Here is a 26,390-nt window from a genome sequence, read left to right as displayed (position 1 = left end):
CTGCCACTGAAGGAAACATTACAGCAGTGTGTCATCACTAACTTCACAGGCGAAGAAGATACTAATACATGTTAGTGGTAAGGAGCATGATCAGCGCCACTTGGTTTTCTGGTTCTGGTGAGCGCACATAAATTCGATATATATATATATATATACATATATATATATATATATATATATATATATATATATATATATATATATATATATATATATATATATATATATATATATATATATATAAAGTGTTATCGCGTGCGCACGTGTGTGTGTGTGTGTGTGTGTGTGTGTGTGTGTGTGTGTGTGTGTGTGTGTGTGTGTGTGTGTGTGTGTGTGTGTGTGTGTGTGTGTGTGTGTGTGTGTGTGTGTGTGTGTGTGTGTGTGTGTGTGTGTGTGTGTGTGTGTGTGTGTGTGTGTGTGTGTGTGTGTGTGTGTGTGTGTGTGTGTGTGTGTGTGTGTGTGTGTGTGTGTGTGTGTGTGTGTGTGTGTGTGTGTGTGTGTGTGTGTGTGTGTGTGTGTGTGTGTGTGTGTGTGTGTGTGTGTGTGTGTGTGTGTGTGTGTGTGTGTGTGTGTGTGTGTGTGTGTGTGTGTGTGTGTGTGTGTGTGTGTGTGTGTGTGTGTGTGTGTGTGTGTGTGTGTGTGTGTGTGTGTGTGTGTGTGTGTGTGTGTGTGTGTGTGTGTGTGTGTGTGTGTGTGTGTGTGTGTGTGTGTGTGTGTGTGTGTGTGTGTGTGTGTGTGTGTGTGTGTGTGTGTGTGTGTGTGTGTGTGTGTGTGTGTGTGTGTGTGTGTGTGTGTGTGTGTGTGTGTGTGTGTGTGTGTGTGTGTGTGTGTGTGTGTGTGTGTGTGTGTGTGTGTGTGTGTGTGTGTGTGTGTGTGTGTGTGTGTGTGTGTGTGTGTGTGTGTGTGTGTGTGTGTGTGTGTGTGTGTGTGTGTGTGTGTGTGTGTGTGTGTGTGTGTGTGTGTGTGTGTGTGTGTGTGTGTGTGTGTGTGTGTGTGTGTGTGTGTGTGTGTGTGTGTGTGTGTGTGTGTGTGTGTGTGTGTGTGTGTGTGTGTGTGTGTGTGTGTTAGAGAGAGAGATACTTTAACCGGTGCGGGCTCTCACGCGCGAATTGGAGATCGCGTGTTCTCATTTAAAAAATTGTTCACGCCTTATACGTTTGACCTCTGCCCCTCGCTCAAGCGCTAATGCTTGAGGCTGAGACTGCTCTTACTTCGCTTGCGCATCCTCAGCTCGGCAGCCCTGCCCACGTGTTTACGCACTGCATCCTCTGAACTTGCTTCTGGATTCGGTTGTTGTGAGGTGTCCGCTATCCAGGTTGTCGTACCTTTTCTTGGTGCTTCATTTTTCCGAATTCCATTTCTCGACACCTCTTCGACGCTTCGAATGGCCCGTAGCTGCGGGTGGTTTAGTACTTCTAGCCGTGCCCAAAGCTGACGTCCATGAGACGTAAGTCATAGGCGCTTGTGCACGTATACCTGCATATAAAAGTGTGCACGTATATAAGCTTAAGCAACATTTTATTGAATCATAAAATAAAATAGAAGCCTGGCTTCTTCTTTGTCATATCCCCTAAAGTGTTCCAGAGCCCCAGCGCATAAAGCGTTTGGGGATTCTTCGACGGGCGATCCTGCGCACATTATACGCAAGCAAAGATGTAGAATATATCAGGTCTGTCTGCGTCCTGTACGACTTGCTATTCCTGAGACTGTATTACATTCTGGGGATACATCGTATGTCGTCCGAATAAGGCTCAGGAATGGCCCCTTACTGTTAAAGCGTTTAATAAACACAGGTCAGCGGGCCTCGCTGGCGACGGGTGGAAACCTCCAGCCGGAGTTTGAGCGCTGCAAATATTACCACGAGTGATTTTTAACACCCCGAAACGCACTGCGGTGAGCCAGTCAGTCATGTAAAACGCTATTGTGAAAGCACTGCATGTGGTCCGGGTTTAAACCGACAAAGGTTCTTTGCAGTACTTTCGAGAGCTAGGTGGGGCTCTTAGTAACGAACGCGTCTCCAGCTTTCAACTTTGAGTCGCAAACTTTGAAGAGCTTCACTTTGCGCATCCCCATACATTATGGAGAGGCTTGAAGGAGGTGATTCAGTATTTTGGCACCTACAGTTGTTAGAACAGATTCTACGAATGGCATTTAAATATGTACTACATTGAATAAGTGTGGCAACAGCGGAGAGCGCATACGTGTGCCGTGATTAATTAGCCTCACATTTCTGCAAAGGTGTGAGACACAGTACAGATACCATCGTCCTAATTTCATTATCTGTCAGTCGCATGCAAGAATAAAATGAAAAAAGTAGGAGATTGTTAGAGGTCCTATATATGAATTTTAACGCCTCGAACGTGCAGGGGGTAACCTAGTTGTCGAGGGCTAGTGAATAATGTTTACTTAGTTAGGATTCTTTTACACACAAGACTCCCGTATGCATTATGATACGCGGTATCACACAGCACACGGGCGTCTTTTGCATTTCGCCGAATTGTAGCCACAGTTCAGCAACCCGAAGCCATAGCAACTATACTGCTGAGGGTAAACTGGAGAAAGAGGCGATCAAAGCAATTCAAATGTTTGCGCGTGTCAACCAATTTTTTTACTCTAAAGCGAACTCAATCTGCACTTGGAAGGATAATAGGTGGCCTCGTTGAATCTTTTTTTCCTCTATGTGGTGATGTAAACCAACCGCTATCAAAGCGAATGCAGAGTTTAGAATGATCAACGCGCTTGCATTCTCATAAGCATCGGATGCGGTGACGACCTTCGCGCGCAATCTTCACGTATAATCGTCACTATCAGGTGCGCGCACATTTGACGACCTCGTCTTGTCCTGCTTCAACATGCGTGCACTCCTGTGACCCTTGTCCGTTGCTTGCGTCTGCGCCGCAGGAGAGTCCTTGTTTTCGAGACCGCGATGCAGCGGGCGGTATATGAGTGCACGTTCGCGGTCGCCGCTGCCGGGTCCGCTCGCATGGGTGTGGTCACTGGCGGTGGCGGGAGGTCGTCGTTTTCGCGCTCTGGCCCCATCCGCGATTAGAAGCGGTCGTGAGCGGCAAGCCCGCTCCTTCTTTCCCCCACCATACTCGAAGCCTTTGCCGAAAGCGCTGACTATGTGGCTGACTGACACACTTTCCGGTTCGCCCACACGTGTGTTTATCAGCGTGCATTCATTACTGGTTTGGGGAGGAATAAATTTTCGCTATGTACTCGCCGAGTAGCGATTGGATTCTGATCTCTTTTTTTTAAAAGCTAATAACAAAAAAAATATGTCGGCTTTAAAGTGTTTAAATCCCTACTGAGACTTAAATAAAGATTTGTGACGTTCCTTTGCGCCGCTGGTAATTGTTATGGCATGCGGAGTGTGAGGACCGACGCAATGGGGGATGTGGAAATTGGACCACATGATTTCAACTTATTGGAGTTCCTTATGGAAACTTGCATTAGAAATACACGTGGGCGCCTTTAATTGTGCATCTATCGAAATACAGGCACCACGGCCAGTATTTGAGCTCGCCCCGTCGGGTTCAGCAGCCAGACGCTGAAGCCAATGGGACACAATATGTAATGTTCCTTGTTGTGGAGCGTCACCGTGTCTTATGCAGGGGATTTTAGAGGACAGTTAATTTATTTTAGCACCAAAAAGGAAACAGCACGAACAAGTTCTACTCTTTTTAGGCGAACAAGGCAAACTTTAGACCAGAAATGTGCTACTGCCCCCCAAAAGAAAACGGAGCACATTAACGAAAAACAAATTTAGTCATGAGTCATGACACCTATAGCCTTAGTGAAAAGTTATCAGGTTACGGGGTATGGTTTTGGGTCGTTTTTGTACCCCTGGAGATACAATCACAGTAAACCGAAAGTAAATATCGTACTGTCTGTCTCACAAAGCCTTTGGGGGATAAAGCGATCATGAGCGCTTCATAATCCGGCTCAAGAACAAACCATGTGGCCTGAAAACTTCCAGTCAAGGCTCTATACTTACGGCTCCACCTTTACTCCTTCACCGGTCTTCCGTTCACCGAAGTTCCTCGGCGTCTAACTGGCCTTGTACACCCGCTGCGATGGATTATAGTGGCTACAGGGTTCGAGTGCTGATCCCAAAGGGTCGGGATCGAATCTCGGCTGCGGGTGCCGCGTCTCAAAAAAAAACGAAGTGTATATGCACCATTGAGCTGTGCAACGTCAATTTTTGTAAAGAAGCGCATTCAAGTGGTCGAAATGGATTCGGAATCCCCCACTGCGGCGTCCCTCATTGCGCGCGTGGAGCTGAGGCAGTTCAAAGCCGGCATTCATGTCATATACACCTGCCGTGGTGGTGCAGTGGTTAGGGTGCTCGACTACTGTGCCCAAGAATACAGGATCGAATCCCGGCCGCGGCAGCCGCCTTTCGACGGAGGCGAAAAAGCAAGGCGCCCGTGTGCTCTGCGATGTCAGTGCACGTTAAAGACCCCTAGGTAGTCTAAATTTCCGGAGCCCTCCACTACAGCATCTCTCATTGCCTGAGTCGCTTTGGGACGCAAAAGCTCACAAACCAAACCAACTATGTCATATATTATACCATGTACCGTACCACATCATACCATGCCATTCCATACAACTCTCACCTTATCATCTGATCCAGCTGACGGCCTCTTGACACGTGATTATAACACGAACGCAACGCTATTTTTGGCGCTTTACGACTAAATTTACCGCCGTTCTCAGTGCGCGTTTTCTGCTATAATTTCCGCAGTATACTGGTTGTACACACAGGACGCCATGTGTACATCCAGCGCGCAATCGGCTCAGCAGACGATAGGCAACTTCCTGAGCCGTCGACTAATAGCAAGCACGGCCGCTGGAAAAGAGCCATAAGCGGAAATCGTGCACGGAATTATGAAAAAAACTTCCTCCTTCGTGCAAGTGTCCTCTTTAAGCGAAATGTCAGGCATGGTCCTCTATAACTCCATGTATCTTTGACATACTGCGAGAAGTAATTATGTAGATAAATTCGTTGCGCGATGTAAACAAATCACATAGTTGCTTGTGCTGGCAGCAAATTTGTGTAACGTTAAAATTAATCCAATAACACAAAGCACTGAAAATAACTCAAAGATTTTTTTGGTAGCAGCCAATTAAAGGTTTCGCAGGTAGCTCGTCAAAACAGCCACAATATTAGATGTCACTTTGCTTCGCTTAGACGTGTAACGGCGGCTACGATTCGCATTCCAAGGAATTGGTTATTGGGCCGACATTTATAACGATATTAACTTCGAGTGAAGTGATTTTAATACGAAGCTAAACTCGAAGGTTTAATTGAGCAGACTTCCATGGTTTCAGTTTCGATGAGCCGAATAGACGAAATCGTCGGTGTACAACGAAGCGAGAGCGTTTTGTAACCTCTGAGAACAGATCCGCATTAGGTCCTGATCATCAATCTGACTGTGAATCACATAGCACTAATGCCTGATAACCCATTTACAAATCACGGCTGGCGTAGGTCATGAATTCAGCGCTTTGCGGAAGCGACAGAACCAAAGTAGCTGCATTGAAACCATCATCATGAATCGTTCATCGCCTGTTACGCACCTTGTATAGCAGCCTGTGCTGCAGAGATTGCTGGTGCGATCCTTCGGCTGTTTGGAAGTTCGAATTTGCATTTCTTTGATAACAGACTTTCATTTCTACTCTTTTAATCCAGAAATTCAAGACCCCAACAGCGTCGCTTTGAATTCCGACACGTGAAAAGCAACACCTTGCACCGGCCAGGATTTGTGAATGAGCTGTTCTGCGTATAACGCTTCCGGAACTTCGTGGGGCTTTCGAAAGAGCGCATTAACTATACCGTCCTTGCCTGCTAGATGTGGACCTATAATGTGCATCTGAACCATTTTTACGAATATTCTGTTATGGCGAAAGTATTTAACGAGCTATAGGTTTATTTTCATGAATCATGCAGTACCATTCTGTCGCGATTTTTCTTATTTTGCTCCTGACTAACCTTCATGAGACTACATATAGGATGCAGCAAGAAACGGCTCGTTCCAGCACTTCTGTTTGTTCCCAAAGGAGCTCGTGATGCATTAGAATGGGGCGGATACGAGCACCCCGCAAGGCCATTCGGGGGCAGTGACCTCTCACGAATGCGCACATATATAAGATGGATGCTCATTGTTTAGCCCGTGTCATCGACTGCGGTGCATACCTCGAAGCCGGGCTTTCCCGCAGCTGCATTCCAAAGGTAGCAACCGAGTCTCGCTTACAGGCTAACCGTGCCCTCTCCGAACTCGCTGTGTAAAAACAATACGTCATACACAACATTAAAAGAACCGTTCTTGCTTAAGAGTTTGAACATGTGCTGCTTCCGAGCAACATTCAAAGGACTATGCTCTTAAAAAAGGGAGATGCGCAACACAGACAATACAAAACTAAGAAAGACGATGCAACTGTACGTGCTTGTTGCGAATGTGTTTGCACATCTTCTTTTTTTTTTATTTTTTATTTTTTAAGACCATGCACCAACTAGACCCCCGAGTGTACAAGCAAGAACCGTGCTATAGTGAGAAAAGTCGACAGTTTGTTTGTTTGTTTGTTTGTTTGTTTGTTTGTTTGTTTGTTTGTCACTGAAAGATATTACGATGTCACAAAGCAAAAATACCGGCGTCAGTCGATCTGTTGCCACGGAAAGTAAAGCCCCCCCACCCTCCAGAACCTGTCCTCACCGTGCAGACTAGCTCATGTTGGTGGACAGCGTGAACCACCCGGGCCCACGGCCTCCTGGAACTGAGGAAAACGTCCACCGAAGACGAATACTCTCGCCTGTCTATGCTAATAATAAAGTTTGTTTATTGCTACTACAGCGGGTGGGATGTGCACGAATGTGTAATATTGCCAACTATGCAAAATATTTATTTTCTTTTTCTCTACAGCGTGGCGGTATCTCTAAGTAGTCTACTTTGCGCACGACCGGAAGTTTCTGCGTCTTCAATTTTTCAGTGAACGAACAAATAAAGTGTTCAGTGTTGTGCTTCATTGTAATGTGAGGTATGCGCTTGGAATAAACCGTTATCTGAATGCTGCTGAGTGCTCAGTCCCAGAAGGGACTCGTACGCAAGATATCCAGACCTGTCATCGAGACTTTAACAAATGCCAACCATTCGATGTTTAAAAAATCAATAAAAAGCGGTGTCTTGGTTTCAAATTATGAACTTAGAGTCGTTTAATACAAATATCTATTTTTCATTTAAAGCACCGCGTTTTTTATTTGATTTCTAGATGCCCACAGTCAACAAAGGTTTTGATGGTCTTTTAAATGCTTACTAATATATAAACGTAATTGTAAACTGATTAGGAAAAAGATTCAGCACGTTATGAAAAGTATTACTGGCTCATTAATTTAATTTCTAAGCTTTCTAGAAGTTATCATTAGTTGATAGCGAGACGCTGTCAGATCTCTAGATGACATAAGCGTTATGACATCTGCCAACTTGGATGGACGGCGTTTATTTACAACCTCTTCGAACCAGGGCGGTTTCGAGCACCACCTTGCCTGGCAGGTAATGTGGCTCCTTTATTTATTTCGGGTGAACCTTTCTTACGTACTATTCTGGTTCTTCGTCATACTAATACTATTTGCTTCATCTGCTCTAAGTCAGCGGTTCTTTTTTTGCCTCAAGAAACCTGAACAGCCATCAATACATGCCCTCCCCCCTCTCCCTTTAATCGACTTGTAACTACGGACGCCTTACAAGTGGATTAAATGCTGAGTCATTTGCCAAACAGTCTTTCTCCTTCCCAGCATCCTCCTCTATTTTCTTTTTTCTCAGAAGCATTTTGCGACTATCTGACACATCATTATAAACCAGTGATTTGATCACAGCTGCCAATCCTTGCCTATTTTTTGCGAATAATTGCACAGGATCACTTTTTGTGCCTATATACCATAGAAGCTTGCCATAACCTGAATAAGGGTGCATCCTGGTTTGAGAATGAATAACCGGAGGGTAGTTATATATCTTGTGAAGAGGAAGAAGTGCACAAGGAACATGCCAGTCAGTGGCATCGTGATCGTCAGTGCCGCTGAAGATGGCGGGGTCTCGCTGGCGGAGGGAGCCGGCACAGATGATGGCCGAGCCAACTTGTACAGCTTGGTGGTTGACGTCCTCAGGCATCGCAGGAGGTGGTAATGTACGGCTGCGGAGTTCCAGGGCGAGAGGATAGATCTTGACCGGCAGCTCCACCAAATGTAAGAAGGGGGGGTTTATTCAGTAGATCAACAGGACTTGATCGGCAGGACTGAGCAGATCAGCGGCGAACACAGCGGCAGCGAACACAGTCAGTTGATCTACTGAATAAACCCCCCCTTCTTACAATTTATATAGGTATAGCTGTAATGCGCGTTGTCATCCGAACATCAGAAACATCAGCAGACGCAATTTGCAGAATCCCGCCTTTGCGGCACCCGCCGGTTGCATAACGCGTGAGCGACTGCCGTTGCTCAACCATTGCCCAACGAAAGACACGCGACCCGATAATTGGTCACAGCGGTAGGAGACCCAGGTCATCCTTGGCTTCGTTAGCAGAACCCGTGTACACTCTCAGTCACTCGATGCACGCTTGCACTGACAGCTGTCAGAGCTCGCGTTTCATGTAAGCAACGTCCTAAAAAGAGCAGTGATGTGAGTGAGTTTGAAAATAATTAAGAACACAATCGCCGGAAGCAAGCGGTTTCCTAATTTTGTAGGTCAGTCAATCATCAGCGTCCTGTCAGTCGAGTCGGCGATGTTGAATGACAAAGCTGGCGCATACACGCCCAGGAGTCGATCATTACCGATTTCATTTTGTAAAACAGATTATTGTTATCCAAGTCCTTAATCTCCCTAGTTGTTAAGTATTCTTCTTTCTATACTATGTTGCAACAGGTGAATGTACCTGTGCATTACAACTTCGGAGAATCTAGCTCACTCACCGACACGACACCATGCGGTAACGAGTCACCAAGCGTTGTTAAAACCATAATAGAGCAAGGCAGCCACGAAAGAACATAAATCGAGCGAGAACAGAAATAATTGGCTTTCATGCGCTCCATGAACCACGGCATTGAAAATTTCGATAAGAAATTTCCTGTCTGTATAGCCAGGTCACTTTCGCTTGATATTGTAGCTCGATTTTTTTTTTTTTTTCATTTTTGAAAGATGTACATTTTTGCTCGTCTTACGCGAGTGCTTTTTTGTTGGTTCTATTCGAACCTTCATATTTTATTGATTCCATGTAATCGCCCCCTCAGTAACAACAATAGGCATTAAGGGTAAATAAATAAATAAAACTGTATGGTCGGCTTGCACCCTGCCGCAGTCCTGCCAGACAACGGTGGTGCTTGGTCTGTGACAGGTTCCGTTCAGTTAATGAAGCTCGCAGTTTATCGGCGACCGATATCAGCGTGAGAGCAATTAATCCCGAATTGCAGGCAATGCTGATTAGCTGTATCTCCTCGTTCGAGGTGTTGTCATGCAGTTACCCTAGCCAGATCAACGGGATGACGCACGGTGTGACACATACAGTCGTGGCGGAAAACTAAAGAACTCAACCGAGACAGGCACAAAACCGCGGTCACGAGAGAACAGCCACAATGAAGCATGTGCAGCGCAGCTCCACTCCGTCAAAGCTGAACGAGGACGGGGAGGAGGAGGGGAAGGGAGGAAATGGGCGCCTGTGCATGGCTGGCTTGACAGCTGCGTGAAACGGGCGCGCGGCATGCGGGCGGCCGCCTGTGCGAGCATATACAGTACGTTTGCAGGCGCAGGCCTGTGTGCGTGCAGGCTTGTGTACCCAGACTGTCGTCGTCGTCACAAAAGCACGTTGCATGCCGCTTAGAAATGTTGTATGATACAGCCTCGCGCTGAATCACGTAGATGAGCAATTTTAACGTCATAGAAGTAAACAGCACATTACGTAAAAAATCCGACGTCGGTGTCGGCATTGTGGGCGAAAAATTACTGGCATGGCGCTGGCAGGTGGCAGCTTACATGGCCGAACGCTGCTTCGTCCATGGCTTGCGTGACGTAATGCGATCACATAATATCAGAAAGACGGGAGGCGCTGCCAACTCCAAGCTGCTCATTTGAGGTGGGAAGGTGTTATAAGAATCAACCTTACAGTGCTCTTGTATTCTGAGTCAGGACCACTATACTAGACTACGCAGGCACTTTCATACGGCTTGGTTAAAGCGGCTCCTTATATCTCGGGTGATCGCCTACGACCTGGATAACATGGTAGCTGAAAACTATCGCGTCATACCCTTATAGACGGAGCTTAAGTGTCCGCCATAATTTTTTTCGTCCTTGATGAGCTTTAGAGCATCAAAAAACGAACAGCGGACATGGGCGAGACAAGAACACGCGAAGCTCAGACGGAGTAGCAGTGTTCACAATGTTTTTAAGTCATTATGTACCAACTGCACCTCGACTAATTGCAGCCTGGACCTCATGAGCTGTTTTCTGCCTGCAAATCTTTCGGTGTCAAGGGAGCTAGATGCGGGCGCGATAAACGCCCGTGGTTGTGCAGTTTAGAGGGACAACTGCTTGCGTTTCATACGCGAAGCTAATTCGCGGGCAAGAAAATGCTACGTGCAGGCTTTTCAGAGTTAGGCAAGTCTTCCTCCCCACTCTTGGGAACCGTGGGAACGATACCATGTTTGAACTTCTGACTGAATTACGCGCGGCTTTGCACAACGACACATTCTTTCCACTCGTTCTTTTGTTCGGGAACAAAGCATTCATAACGTATCATAATTAGGCGAATTTAGTTGTGGTTTCAAGCCATCAATTTTACACCGTCAAAAGCGCACTCTCACTGGTCACCGGAAGCAATGCGGTTGCTTTGATTGGTTTCGGCAAATCGTTGCCTTTTGAAAAAAAAAAAAAAAAAAAAAAAGGTGGCTTTTGCTTCAAAAACTTACACTCTTTGGCTGAGGCCCCCATATAAACACTACAGTAAGTGCTCGTTGCTACGAGGAATTCAGTTTTCCGTATTCGCAAGAATGTTAAGGGACACCGCCGTGCGGGCACTACTCTTATGCGGGAAAGCAAGCTTGAAGGCGTCAGTGGGGCGAGCAGGAACGATACCACATATACTGGCAAGTTCATTTAAAACGAATGGTTCAAAACCCCGACTATTAACATGCATAAGATGAAGCAAACTCGTCATTTTAGTCCGTTTTGCTGGCAGGCCGACCTTTAACCTCTGACTGATCAAATTGCGGAAAAGGACAGCAACGCGGTGCAAGCATTCTCCACGATAAAGAATTATGTCACGAGGGTGCCCTGCTCTCTCTGCGTTTTTTGCTGACGTGTTGTGTTTAGGCTTCTGTCATACGAGATAATGCACGTGTGGACCCATTAATCTACATCTATATTCCCTTTTTTGTCATTATTTTACTTGTGATGCTTGTTTTATTCGTACGTAAAAAGCCGCGAAAGAACTGCAGTGCAGTTTTAAAGGAGCGGGCTTTATGCTAATCTAATCTGCATCTATCTAAACACAAAAAACGTCTCGAAAAATTATCTCCTTTCACTCGCGCGGTTAAATTAATTTTATCACTTACAATTGCACTTCCACGCCACGCGAGAATCATAGAATTGCTCTCGTTGTGTCAGATGATATGAATTGTTGTGCCTGGCCAAAGCCGCCTAGAAATTCAGCCGGACGCCAAACTTCTTCGGCGAACGGCTCCTTCACAAACTTTGGATACTTCTCTGCAAAGCACCAATGCACTGGAGGCGAGCCGTACCAAAGGGACAGAAGCGACGTGTTTCAGCATGCGCTGAACGTCCAGACAGCACGGCGCGCCGTGGCCCTGACGGTGAACCCCTTCTCGCCCCGCGGCATATTTGAAGCGAGAGCGCAGCAAGCTCTCCCATTGGCCCTGCGAAAGTGCTGCCGTCGGATTGGACCATTTTGAGCGTCAACGGTTCTCGGCAACGGAGTCTCAAGTGCTTCCGTTCGAGACTCCGAGTGTGAGTTCGTCACTAGCGTCCATCGGGAGCAGTTCGCCTCCTGACAGTGCGGACGCGGCGGAATCTCCCCGGCCGTCGCTGCGCGAGAAGAGTCGCGTATGGCTATGTTAGCTTTCGGCCCCAGAGCCGATCTTGTTGTGTAAATGCATGTAAATAGTGTATAAAGCCTTTTCTTCATCTCACCAACGCCGACTCGGATTCATCGCTACCGCCCAGGGAGCTGACAGCCCTCGTTCACGAAACGGGTGACGAGCGCTGCGTTACCAACTCCTTGGCACAACCCTGTTGACGGTGGGCTACTGTGTGATAACCCCACCGGCACAACAGAATGCAAGCACATCAACCAAAATACTCTGAGACAACAGATAAACTCTACGGCCATTTGCTTTTCTTCTTTTGATACACAACTGTGCTTACACTGCTGTCAGGCGTTATCAGAGCTCCAACAATTCTGTGAACCTGGATAAAAAGGTGCCTTGTTTGCCGCCGATTACAACTGAACGTCCGGCCAATCTACTTATAACCTTTTGCTCAGGCTCGCTTTAATCTTGCGCGTTTGCTGGTTCTGTTGACAATTCAGAGCTGTAATATATTCTCGCGCACAAACTTCAGTGGACGCAAAACTCTCGCCAGAAGGCACCACGACGAAGTAAAGCTAGAAAGAAATCCACTGATGACGGGAAGCACTACAGCTCATTGCTCCGAGTGGTAATAAACTCCATTTTCCGAACTTTTCTGCGCACTACAAAACAACGGCTCATCTGAGGAGCCGGAGTTCCCAGGGATCGAACCCGACCGCGGTGGCTGCGAGACGAGGCGCGAGTAGAGGCGAGGTGCAAAACAGACTGGTGTCAGTGCATGGTAAATATCCCCAGGTAGTCGAAACTAATCTGGACCCTTCCACTACGGCGCCCTTCATAGCCTCAGCAGCTTCGGCACATTACCACCGCCCCTCCAGGTCCCTCTTATACCACGCAGCATATATCAGACTTTAAAAGTCGGACCTCCGGTTAAATGTAGCAGAGAGACAGATAATCCTGTTACCCTCGCACAGTATCTATTTCATGTCTTTTTTATTATTATTATGAATAGCACCTTTAGCAACACGTTGACATTTGAAAATGGAAGAGACTCTGGCACCAGAGCAGTGCTATTTAATTTGTATACACATTTGTACATATTTACAAAACAATTGAGGGCAGCTGTATGTATATGAATACAACGAATGAAATATAAATAACAAATAGCGCCCGTTACGCGCTACTACGAAGCTCACTGCACGGCATCCCGACACCCAATACTGACTCCTTCCTCTAGAGTTACGCTCAGGGGCTTTCCATACTTTCTTTTTTTTTTTTTTTTTTTTTCACTCAACTTCGCAGTAGTTTCGCTGGACGAATAGCCACGGTGAAGAAGCATCTCGCTGATCCGGCCGAGCCGTGTTGAGTTCAGGACGATTCGACAGGAATGGCCACTTACCTCGCTGTAGCGGTCATCTCGCCCCCTGGAGGGGTGTCGTGAGCGGGGGCGCCAGGCGCGGTACTCGGTCGACTTAGACGAGGAGCACGAGCAGGGACTGCACTCGCACGCACACAGAGGCGTCACAGCCCGCATGGGCGACCCGCAGAAACGGCGCCAGCGCCGCCGCGAGAAGACGACGACGACGCACGCTGGAGCGAAGAGAGCAACAGCCCACGAGCCAGCGTAGCGCCGGGCCAGCAACACGCACACAACCTTCGCGTCGCGCGCACGAGCGCGAACGCGGCGGTGGTAGGAAGCGCGCCGCGCGAGCGTGCGGCGGCGGCAGAAGCGTCCCAGCAGGGGAGGGTAGCGGCAGCAGTTACAGTTGCATCACCTCTGAGAGAAGGAGAGAGAGAGAGAGATACCGCTATGCCCGCGCCTTTTCCTATGCAGCGGAGCCGGGGCGCGAATCCATGGAAGAAACTAGACAGGAGGTTGATCTGCAAATGAATGAATGAATGAATATCGCTTATCCTCTGCCGTTTTCCCCTCTATTCTAGGTGCTTGAGCGTAAAAACTTCCCAGATGAAAATAATTTTTTTAAGGACTAAAATTTACTTTCACTCTTCACAGATCAGTAGGTAGTACCAGTCATTAGTTAGAAGTCACGGACGAGGAGACGCCATATCTGTGTATCATGCGAAGAGAAGGTCGTCCTCTTAATTAAGCTCTACAATGCGAAAAGATGTGGTGATTCTTACAAACAAAATCCCACACTACAAATGTTTAACGAATTTGTGTAGTATAACGATAAACACAATTTTCTTTTCCCATCCAAGGTATTTTTTGTGTGCTGACGACGAATTATTGTTGTATGCTGCTGGATAATAAATTGGATTCCAAGGGGAGGAAAGCGTAGCAGGAGGCGGCAGAAAGTTGCAAGATAGACGGATGAGGTTAAGAAGTGCGTAAAGGTCAAGTGGATGCAGCTGGCACAAGACCGGGTTAATTGGAGGAGTATGGGAGAGGCTCTCGCCCTGCACTGGGTTTGCCCGGATGATGATGATTAACGTCCCAAGGCGAAGCAAGCTATGAAGGACGCCGTAGTGAAAGACTCCGGATAATTTGGATTACCAGTGCTTCTTTAACGTTCATTGTCATCAACCGTAGTCGGGCGCATTGCGTTCCTCCCCGTCGAAACAAAGCCTCCGCTGCCGGGATCGAGCATGTGTCGCCCGTATCAACAGTCTAGCGATGCATTTTTCTCTAGATCAAAACTGGAAAAACTGAAAGCCGCGGCAAATGAGTGGTAGAGTCAGTTATACAACTGGCTTATCTGCTGTGACCAGCAGCCGAACATAACGAAGACAAATATGTCAGCTTCAAAGCAAGAAACACTCACACCGACGAGGAAACAATAATTATGTAATTTTGCAATTTTAAAAGTTTCTGAGCTAAGATGAACATGGGAGTCACATTCAATTTTAAGTGTTCGAAAGCAGTTGACGCATTTCGGTAGAGGAAAATTATAATTCCCAATAGATAAAAAGGAAGTATATGTTACGCGATTATTCAATAAAATTTAAGTTGCATGCCTCTCGGCAAAGGAAAAATATCATGTTATTACTTTCCGAAATCAACCCCCATGTAAATGAAAGTCATTAAGGCTACGTAAAATTCAAGTTTCAACGAAGTATCTCCACGAAAAACATGGGCTTTTCTTTCATGATCAGCTGCATTTTCGGAAACTATAGGTTTAATTATATACTGTATATCCAAAGGGAACAAAAGATCAAGAGCTTTGAAGATACATATCTCGTAAAAAATGTTTTTTCCTGAGATGAGTTAATTAAAATTATTTCCAACATTATTTGTCAATTCTTTCCACTATATTGCCAACATTCTAAACGAGAACGAACATTTAGCTGTATAAATATCTCTTATGGAAACACTAAAAATTATGTTGCGCGAACATTTGTCTACGCAGGATGTGTACTGGGTGCGTTTACCGGGTGTCTCAAGGAAAGCCGGCCACTAAATTTTAAAAAGAGGCTTTCTGAAATGCGAAGACGGCGGCAAAGTTTTACCATTGTTGGTGGACTTCAGAAAACCGATATCAACCAATAAAATGATTCGCTAATATCTGATAACTATAGCTATTAAAGTCAGGTATCTATTTGCAATCAGAAATATGTAGCCAGCCAATGTTATTAGCCATATCAGCTTTTAGAACTTTGAAAACATAATTACCCCCGGCACTGTGGCTGAAGAAGTTTCCGCTACGTCATGCCAAGAGACACGCGCTTTCGAAAAACCCGCGCTCAAAGCAACGTACCAGCGACGTCAGTCAATGGCATCTGTGCCCAATGAAATTATCTGGCCCGCGTGAGCTGGAGCAGCAAGCAGCGCCGAGCACCGCAACGCAAGCGGGGCAGAGAAGGTGTCTAAGCAGTTGCGCTATAGATTGACGGCGCTGGGAGTAGAGCCTATATAGGGCGAAAACTTATTGAAAGCAAGCGTCTTTTGGCGCGAGATAGAAGAAAATTATTTATCTACAGCGCCGAGGGTTATCGCGTTTTCTCAATTCTAAAAACTGATTTGGCTATTAATAATGGCCGGATACAAATCCCGAATTGCAGCTAGACAGCTAACTGTAATAGCTAAACAGTTAATAATAATAAAGTTGTTTACAAGCTCAGTGGTTAACATGATTTCTCGGATTTCTGATGTCCGTCAACATTGGTGCAATAGTTGAACAGAAGTCGTCTTCATATATAAAAAGTTTCTTTTTTTTTTTTAATTAGTGGCCGGCTGGCTTGAAACACCTTGTATGTAATGCTTTGTTTTAAGGTGAAAGCCTATAATGGCTCATAATGGCGGCGGCTCTGATTGGCCGAGGCGGGATGACGTCATAGAGGTCTCGACTAGTCACAGAGCACCACCTCAGTGTGCGCGAATGCGCGCCTTATATGGCCATATGTCAATCAACGACCAATTACTAATTATTCACAAATTGATGAAATAATTAAATAACTACTAATTGATGACTAATTTTGTCAGTCTGAGTTTATAAACAGTAGATTTGGTTCTTTACTCTAAACTCTAAGTCAGGCCGAGTTTCGTCCCTAAAGCTTTTGACAGTGTTAATTCAAGCGCTATTTGAGAAAATAATGCTTAAAAATAATTGTCATATGTGAAGTAAGCAAATAACTTATTCGTACATTCAACGTGTGCAATCAGAGCGCTACGGTACTTCACTAGCAAGAACAAGCAAATTTGAATAGCAAGTTTCAATAACAAGCACAGAAGTGGCAGCCTTCTTTTCTTATCTTCCCGCTCAGCCAATAAAAAAGTAGTAACGAAAAAATAATTTAGCTACAATTTATGGAACCTAAAATGGAATTGGATCTAAAGCTTGTCTTCGTCTGGGACCCGACGGAGACAAGTCTCCTTGTCGAAGCTGTGGCTCGGCTAGAGAACTGAGGCTCCCCTCAACTCTTGTTCAGTGCTCTTGCATACTCTGCAGCCATCTTCTTTCTCTCGTTCTACCTTGTTTGTATTCAGTTAACCGTCTTATTAGTTAAAGTGACTCACCTTTCTCTTTCTCACGTCCACCAGCACTAGCATTTCGTAGTTGAAAAAGTGATCTTTTTAGCTCTAAAAACCTATTGTTTTAAATCTAGTAGCAGGCTTTCCAGGAACACCTGGTGAACAAATAAAAGCTTTACAACTGAATAAAAGATATTAATTACCAGGTGAGGAAGTGTAGCATGAAGTTTATCCAGTGAACATGATAGATTTTTCTATATAACGCAAAAATTCCCCAGTAGCAATACAAAAAGAAGTAATATGAAACAGAAAAAGAAAGAAATCCATAATACCTGCAAGAGGCGGCCCGGTATACGAAAAGCTGATCTAGTTAGCCACGTCCGGGCCTTTATTAGAAGTAAAATAGGTTTTGTTGCTCCCTTCCGCTGTCTTGGAGAAAGAAAAAACAGTCACACACGTAAAAGCATACAGCATGCGCTAGAGCTTTCTCTCCGCGCTGCTAACAATATTAGCTTTTAAATTCAGGGCTCCAGAGCACTCTTGGGGAGATTATTGAAGCAGTCGGAATCTCGCAGTATCAAAGACTCGCGTAAAGTTCGTACAGCCAGAAAAATTAACCGGCATTAACTATGAAGGGCAGCAAAGCATCAAAATCGGCCTGCCGCGAAGCGTGTAGAATCGGTTCATAATCCCACCAGTATACAAATACATGTGATCCGCAACGGTGGTTAGGGCGCTCGACTTCTGTGCCCAAGGATGCGGGATCGAATCCCAGCCACGGCGGCCGCTTTTCTATGGAGGCGAAGGGCTATAGGTGCCTGTGTGATGTGTGACGTCTGTGCACGTTAAAAAACCACAAGTGGTCGAAATTTGCGGAGCCCTCCACGACGGCGTCTCTCATAGCCTGAATCGATTTGGGACGTTAAATCGAAACTAAACCCAAGCCTAAAAACATGCGTCCATCCATCATAAGGAACGCAGAGAGAAACTGACTGAGGCTTTTAAAAGACGCTTCAAAACATCAAGAGGCGTGGTCTGTGTTTACGTCGCAGACCATGGGAGCGGCCGAAGGGTCGAAGTTGTAGCTGCAGAGCTGGAACTGAACCGTAACAAGTTTGGAGAAGAATCTGCCATCCGACGTGCAATTGCAAGTACATCTGCTCAAATTGTCGTCAGTGACTGTTGGGTTGTAGTGATGAGCTTAGCTAGAGGGGAAAGTTCTCCCGAGGCGAAAGGAATCTTGCAGAGCAACGAGGACAGCAGACATATTCAATAAATACGGGCGTTGCGCACGACTCCTTCGCAAGGAACGATGCGGCCCACGAATTAGCTCCAGAACTTACCTCCCGAGCTATTGGGCCGAGGGCTTCATGGGGAGGAACCGCTTAGTATGTTATGGAGAGATCACACTACAACTATAGACTTTGGCCAGTTACATACCCTCAGTCGATACATCCTCAGACTAGAGACAGGTCATCCTTGGCATCACCTGAAAACCAACTAGTTTCCAAATCAGGTGTAGTGCAGCTTCTACTATTCCCTGACCAATCCTCTATCCAGTGTATGTGAACTCAATCACATCCTCTGAGACTGCCCTCAGGCTCCCTCTGAAGGAAAAAGCCTGAATTATTTAGACCAATTGGAGAGATGGAGGCACGGGCATTGAGGCACCCTATAAGTGTGAAATTTGGTGCCAACGAAAAGAAAAAAATATGTATACTAAAAAAGGCGCATGCTTCTTGAGTTTCTAAGAGCAACCGCATGGGAGAACCAATCGTCGTTTGGAAAAGTGGGCGAAAAACCGTTCCATGGGGGAAATAAGGGCGTGCTAAGGGCGTGGAGGTGGCAATGAGATCGCGCGGCGATGACAAAGTTCAAAGCTTGACAGTACTTTCAAATTATGAACGGTCTTTAAGCCAGAATGCACTTACAGCACCTGATGAATCAATTATGAGCAAGTGTCTCGTCTACGACACTTGTTCGCGTGCGCACTCACTTCGCCGCATTCTTCCCGTTCGCAAATACACCGATACGAAAGCTGATATCATAGCGGAGTTATACGTGTGCCATGAACGCGACTTTTGAGATGTAAGGTGACTTCAAACGCGATTGTCAAGAGAACTGGTTGAAAATTATCCGGTATTAGGGGGAAAGTGGTATAGAAAAGCAAAGAAGTAAATAGAGCTAGTTGCATTTTATTCTTTCTATTTTTGCTGAATTTCTGCTGCATTTTCACGATCCTGTCACGCTGTTACATCAGCGTGAACGATTGCTACATCTCCTCGCTCAGTTGTTTCAAGTCTCCCTATCAGTGTATTGTCCTTCTCTAACCCTTTCCAAACACCACCATTTAAAGTATTACTATTTTTAATATGTTCGGTTCTGTCTATGGCATTCGTGCAATTTATATCGGATAAAAAGCAGAGTTTCGCCATATCCACGCAGCCGACTGCCTTACAATGCGGCTTCGGGAAACTGAAGGCACTGTTTTATTCTTATATTTCTGGGGTTCTATGCAACGATTTTTGCAAATCAGGCGAATAATTTACAGCTTCTCTCTCACACCACGCGGCTCTTAAAGACATGAATTACAGAGCCAACTAAACTTTGCAACTACTATATAACTGATTTACTGAAACACCCAAAACATAGTGGAACCAGCACAGATAAGCAGAGGTCTTGCAGGGGACCCTCTAACATACCTACGAAGTCTTGGAAGGCTCTTGAATCGGTGCTCTCCCTTCCTCTTTACTTATCTGGCACATGTGTTTAATCCTTGGAACACGTACACGGAATACAAAAGCAAAAAAGCATACAAAATTACTAAATTGCCCCATCCGCTCTTTTGTGCCGCGTCGAAAAATATACATCCTGTGCACATCTCAAGTGAATCTCGTTTAATTGCGCGACAGGCAAATGCAGGAGTTTCTCTTCCCTCGCGGGGTGCTGCATAAACGCGACAAGCAGCAAGAGGAGCCCTTTGCGGCAGGTCACGTCCTGTTGAGTCTACGGCAGTGCGAAGCGCCTGTCAGCCTATAGCGGTGGCGAAAATCCGGCCTTTGTACGCAGCGCGTCAGCGGGAGGGCCGGAAATCAAAGCGCTGCCACCGACGACCTCGGTGGCGATCAAACCCCTCGCGTTCATATATGCATTGGCCGGCGCGGCCGGGCTAACTCCCTGCGTATACACAGGCTGTGCCACGTGCCTATCGTAGCGCAACCGACCGACGACTGCCGACACCGCGGGAGACGTGCTGTATCCGTAGCTGCTGCTTTCACAGCTCGCTGCCTCTTGTCTGAATATGTAGACTCGCATATGAGTGCGACAGTAACCGCCTGCAGAGAAGCGTGGTGCGAATTAACTATCGGGTACCATAGGCCCAATACCACTCCCTATCCCATAACCCGTCCCCATTTTTCCATCAAATAAAGGTCAAAATGTATACGATGCATTTGAAACTGCCGCCCTAGCTCTATAGCTGTAGTCTACAAATTCGGCCCCGGATTATGCCCATTGTGGCAAATCATAATGTTAACTACTGCTCTTACTGTTCGGGTCGTCAACACAGACAATGCAGCAAAAAGCATGAGGCATTGTCAATTTTAATGTTGATTATTGAATTCTAGGTCCATCGTTATTGTTTTTTTTTTCTTATTCGTGGCCGATTAACATTACATGAAACGTTACAAGAGCTGTGCGGTGAAATGCATGACAAACATTACATTTCATATCTATCCCAGTCTCGCAACTATGATGATGATGATGTTGGATTTTAATGGCGCAAGTGCATCTCAGGCCAAAGAGCGCCAAACACAAGTCTAGCAACTATAGCCATGCAATCCCGTAAAAGGCTCGTAAAGATAACAAAGTGATGTGATCGCGCGAAATCCAACAAGAGAAAGGTATCAGCACAGGCAACCGATGTTTCCGAAACAGCGATAGCCTTCATTTTATATGTGCCCGTATGAAGACCGTGCCCTCCTGCCTTCTTGTGTCATGTATAAAAAGCGTATCATCTGCGCTGTCTTCTTAAAGTTACGTTATGTATCGTAACCTCCAGCTCTTTTAGCTAGCAGTAATCTTGCATGCACGAGCTGTGTAGGCATAGAAGTAGGCCCAATTTATTCAGAAAATGGACAGGGAAATAGAGATAGAGAATAAACTTTAATTGGTTCAGAAAAGGGATTGAAGGGGTACTCCTCAGGGTAGCATGCCTGAAATTTGGGGAGAAAATTTGATAGAAGAAGGATGCATAAAAGCTAAATAAAACAATTGTGGAAGCTGTGAAAATGTGGTGTCATTGATTTTAGAGAAATACATATAGAAAGTAAATCATTCTTAAAGGTGGCGAAGAAGTCTGATGTGCGGCATACAAAGGTGTTTGTGCAGGATGATTACTTAGCAAAGGAGGATAGAAGAGTTGTCAACAAGTGGCCAACTCAAACATCTATCGTCCTGACATGCACGCTAGAACAGCAGTTGCCCTGATGTCCTTCCTGCTCCCATTGCAGCTGATTCCAGTAAATACATTCGATGTCAAAATACTCCGTCTCGTCTTTCCATCAAAAAAGAAAGCACAAATGCGTCCATGTGGTGTGCGATGTCAGTGCACGTTAAATATCACCAGGTAGTCGAAATTACTCCGTAACCTTCCACTACGGCACCTATTTCTCTCCTTCCGCTTTCACTCCCATCTCCCAACCTTTCTTACCTTTCCATGGAAATCATTAACCAAGGCCCAGGAGATACTCTGGCACCGGCTATACACACCCATTTCTTCCCTTGCCAAAAAGTATTTCGCACATAACAAAAAAGCGGGTTGACCCCAAATGCAAAGAGGGCGTCGACGCCCCATCAGACCACATTACTGCAGGCGCGCGGCTTATCCGCCACACTCTGATTTACCGCCATCTCCGTCTCTAGAGGAGTGGGAGGCCGTACTGCACTGCTCTAACCCGGACGTCTCCAGGCCCGGGTCACTCAGTGGGCCGAAGAGATCGCCGCCAATGACGCAACTGGCGGTCATCTGGCGCGGCCAACATTCTCACCAATCCGTCGCCCCTAAAATTAAAGAAATTAAAAGTTTTACCATCCATCCATCCATCCCTAACAGCCCGGTTCAGGTGTTTCCGGAGGAGTGTAACAGATACTGAGCCTTTCTTTCCCAAGAACAATTTACATATTCGCACTAATATCCATCGCCCTGCATCCTTCAAAACTTGTCTCCTGTACCGTCTGAATTATCAGTTCACAGAATCAACGAAAAAGTTAACATTGGCAAATTTTACTGTACCATCTAATCCATCACGTCAATAGCATGCTGTGGGAAGGGGGGTAGAAACATGATTAGCGCAGGATACGAACCTATAATAAAATTGTTAATGTATTTGATAAATAAAATTATTCCTCGCTAGCTCTTAGAAAAAGAAAAGAAAGGAAGGTCCTTACCAAATAAAAACAAACATTTGTTTAGCTCTGCACAGCAACCGAGTGTCTCGTGCCACACAGCGAACTGGCATCGGATTGCAAACACGCTTCATACTGCTTCTTGCTGTGAAAGCAGCAATAAACATCGCTGTCCCCAGACAGTGCTAAGACATTTCACTCTCGGAGTAGAGTGTGAATGGCGTAGCAGAAAATGTAGGCGGAATACCCGCATGAGAAGAACTTCCTTTGCTTTAACTGCCATGGCTAATAAATAGGCACTTGCTGTGGCGGTAAATAAATAAATAAAAAAAAAACAGATTTCCCGTATGACCATAATGCTTTCTTATTATCCGGAACAAAAAGCCCTCACTCAACGCAGTGTCAGTTACATCGAGTAACACAAGTTGCGTAACGTTTGACGTTCTACATGAAGCTGGCCTGAATAAAGACCAGAATGAAAATGAAACGCTTAGTTTTGCTTTCAAAGTTGTCACAGGTGTCATTTTTGACCCACAGCAGATCAGGAAGTGCGAGTAATGGTTCCAATATTGGATGACCTGTGTGCCATAAAGAGGACGACATTATCGTCCGTTACGTTATATGTGTTCTAAAAAACTGAAAGTGAAGCGTAGTCCAGCTGTGCCCGTCATCCGGACTGAGCAATCGTAAAGCCTTCATGATATGCAACAGATATCGGGCCGGCGAAGAGAGCCTCCGGAGTGCAATTTTCTTTGCGGAAAATGACCAGGCTGCAGGTACTCGCGTCCGCTCTCATTCTCTATAAGTTAAAGCTTGAAACATTTGACTGATGGCGGAGGTGGCGGAAATTCATAGCGTACATACGCTCGGCGCTGCTTGGAGCAACAATCAAAAGGATGTAGGAAGCGCGTTTGCTCACAACAGTGATTTGCCGAGTATATTTCTTAATTTTTAAACAGGACATTGCGAGAAGTGCGGTGCAAGTGTCTAGAGCTCACGACGGCCGTTTCTCTACTTTTGTATTTCGCGCTGCTCGCATTTGAGTAACTAGTACAGACAGAGTGGAAGCACCATAGAACAAAGAATTCGGGGGACTAACAAGTTTATAGCACCTGCCAAGTCGTTAGAGGGCATAGCAGGATGGTTTTCTGAAAAGCTCTTCTTCGAGACTTCCGGTAAGGAGATTGTCGGCTTTAGTTTATATTATCGGGTTTAACTTCGCAAAGCGGCTAAGGCCATGAGAGTCACCTTGGTGAAGGGCCCCGGATATTTCTACCACCTAGGGTTCTTTAACGTGCACAAACATCGCATGGCACACGGGCGTCTTGTTTTTGCCTCCATCGAAAAGCGGCACCGCCGCAGCGAGACTGTCGGTTTTAGCGTTTTAGTTATTGTTAAGGCGCATCATTACTGTTGATAATTCTTAGTTCTAACGTGGTGAAACACATTCGAAATAAATCAATCTGATCGTCCAGTCAGTAAACATCTACGTACTATGAACGGAGTGTTCCGTATAATGCGGGAAAAGGTTGTTCATACATATTGCCCCCATATATATATTTCTCTTCTTATATTGCGCATTCCTTGTCGCATAAAACGGTTACTTGCGAATAGAGATACAAGCCGGATCCCCGAAGGTAGTCTAGCAAGAGCCGGTGATGAGGTCCTGGTATCCACTCATTTACACCCGGTCCGCATCCTATAGATTCATTGCAGCCCTATCTTCGCATGCCAAACGTTGTTGAACAATTTCCTCATGACGTGACCCCAGTTAGTTGGACGAGCGTGGTAATATTCCTTGTTCCTATAGGACATTCTCGAGCATGCAGTCAACAACAGCATCATCAGTCCACATCGACTGCAAGAAGACCTCTCCCATACCACTTCAGTTAACCCTCTCGTTTCCCTAGCATCTTCCACATGTCACATGTCTGACAGCCATTTGGTCAATTGCTCTGCAGCCACTGGGTACTGGGGGTCTATAGATAATTGGCCAAGTACTACGTGTCGCTAAATTCTGCTCTGTTCAGAGGGAACCTTTCCGGCACCGGCATCGAAATTTTAGCTGTTCATTTCTACAGCCACTCTGATCATTTAAATACATAAGGCGTATATTTGCGTGACACTGATTTTTGAACTGTGGTCTCTTTCTCACGCAAGCCTGATGTTCTACATATACGCAAGAGCTGGAAAAACATGCATAAGTGTTCACACATAGAGCTGCCTACTTAAAGTAAGGCATATCTCAATTAATTTTTATTAGGTGGTAATAGCGCCGCTTCCGTGCAAAGGGGGCTTGCGGGAAACCAGAAATCTCCGACCTTTGGGAAACACCCAGCGCCGTAACCTAGGTCTCAAGAAACATATCTTTATACCGCTTCCCAGTTCTCCTAGCTCTCGACGTACACCATCTGTCTGCTTACAGAAACGCTACTGCACGTCCAGTGCACTTCCGATGGGTGCATATTGCCTCTGTGTTCAGTGAGCGGTCGCTGTTCGCGGTCTTCGACAAAGACGCTTTGTACACCTGCCCAGTCGTCGCGAAAGCAAGTGCCGAACGGGCATTCCTCGTGCGAGCCGAGTACGTTCCTAGCATTCCTACGTCGATAAAGCGTGAACCGGCTCAGGACCACCCCGAACTGGGCCACGCGCGGATCGCGTCGAACCCGGGCCAAGGGATCGACTCGACCGCCGACGCCTGCCGTACACGTGCACGCCGAATCCGGCCGCGACACGGCGGGCGGCACCGGAGGAGTCGGAGGCCGGCTGGAAAACATGGCCACCAGCGGCGCCGTTGTCTGTGGCCCGGCTCTCGGGCATCCAGCCAGGCGTGACTCGGATGGCCGGGACAATGGGTCGCCGCCACCGTCGATGCAGTAACGGGAGCTGCGCCTGTGTGCACTATTCTCCTGCGGCACGTGCGCGAAGACTGACAACGTACGGACAGCGCTACCAAAGGGCCCTAAGTTTAGCATACGCACAGTCTTTGTCAAAAACAAACAGACCAAGGGGTTTGGTTCTGAGCTCCCTAATGGGAGTTCTTGGAGCACTTCTCGAAAACCTGAGCTCGAGAAGAGTGAGCACGAGACTTTTCGTCACCTGCGAGATTGCGAAGGCGGGAGATGCGCAACGAGCCCCTTTACAGCAAACTTCTTAGCATATTTTTGACAAAGGCTGTACACTACTAATTTTGAGCCGTAATGTGGTTCTCGATCGCCTGACGTTTGAAAGGGTAGTGCGAATTTTAATAGTTATGTTTCAGGCTCTCAGTACCCACGGTTCGAATAAGCCAGAAATTTGAATTAAACTTAGAAGAAAAAAAAAAGATGGTTTGTCATTTTTGGCGAATATAGACCTTTTCACGACCCTTGGAGAAACCGGTTTGACTGGGCTGAGAACCAGGTATGGGGGGAGAATCCGCAGCTTTTTCTTGTGTTATGAGCACAGCCCAGTCTCCAATATGGCAGCGCCATTTGGCCAATTTTGAAAACGTCTATAGTTGCAGGCAATTTCAGAACGCAATGGCAAAGGCACTAAAACCGCAAGACTAAGGAGGCTGCAGTCGGAGACCTCCAACTTTATATCAAGTGGCACTCGGAAATTTCCAGCCCCAGGTGAAAAAAAAAAGTTGTGTGGTTATAGCGGATATGATACACATGATGTGGAAGTATCCTAGATTTGGAGAACCTGACTGAGCAGATGAGTCTTGGGAGGCACTACTTCTCGAAACAGGACAACAAAAAAACGTGAAGTGATCCGTCTCGCCCTGGACGCTGCTGAGATCCAGGAGATCCCGGTCGACGGCTGAAAGGGAGGACACGGCTGGGACCGACCTGCGTCTCGAATCTTCGCCAACCTTTTCACGGGTGCAAATAAATGTTATTTCTCTCTCTCTCTCTCTCTCTCTCTCTCTCTCTCTCTCTCTCTCTCTCTCTCTCTCTCGACAGTCGCAATTAACCAGCATAC

At 46.2% G+C, this 26,390-nt stretch overlaps 1 protein-coding gene across 1 annotated transcript in view; it reads right to left on the bottom strand.

The window, feature by feature from the left end:
- Positions 1–13,765, bottom strand: part of LOC146198606 (lysosomal alpha-glucosidase-like) — a 46,843-nt gene extending 33,078 nt beyond the window's left edge. The window contains exon 1 of the mRNA XM_084594109.1: positions 13,488–13,765. Within this exon, the coding sequence (XP_084450235.1) occupies positions 13,488–13,622 (135 nt within the window). The 5' untranslated portion in view covers positions 13,623–13,765. The remainder of the gene's footprint in view (positions 1–13,487) is intronic.
- Between the last annotated feature and the right edge of the window lie 12,625 nt (positions 13,766–26,390).

The sequence above is a fragment of the Amblyomma maculatum genome, chromosome 2 (assembly GCF_055883805.1).
Source record: "Amblyomma maculatum isolate TAMU_Amacu chromosome 2, ASM5588380v1, whole genome shotgun sequence".
Classification (NCBI taxonomy): domain Eukaryota; kingdom Metazoa; phylum Arthropoda; class Arachnida; order Ixodida; family Ixodidae; genus Amblyomma; species Amblyomma maculatum.
This window is presented reverse-complemented; position numbering and strand designations above follow the sequence as displayed.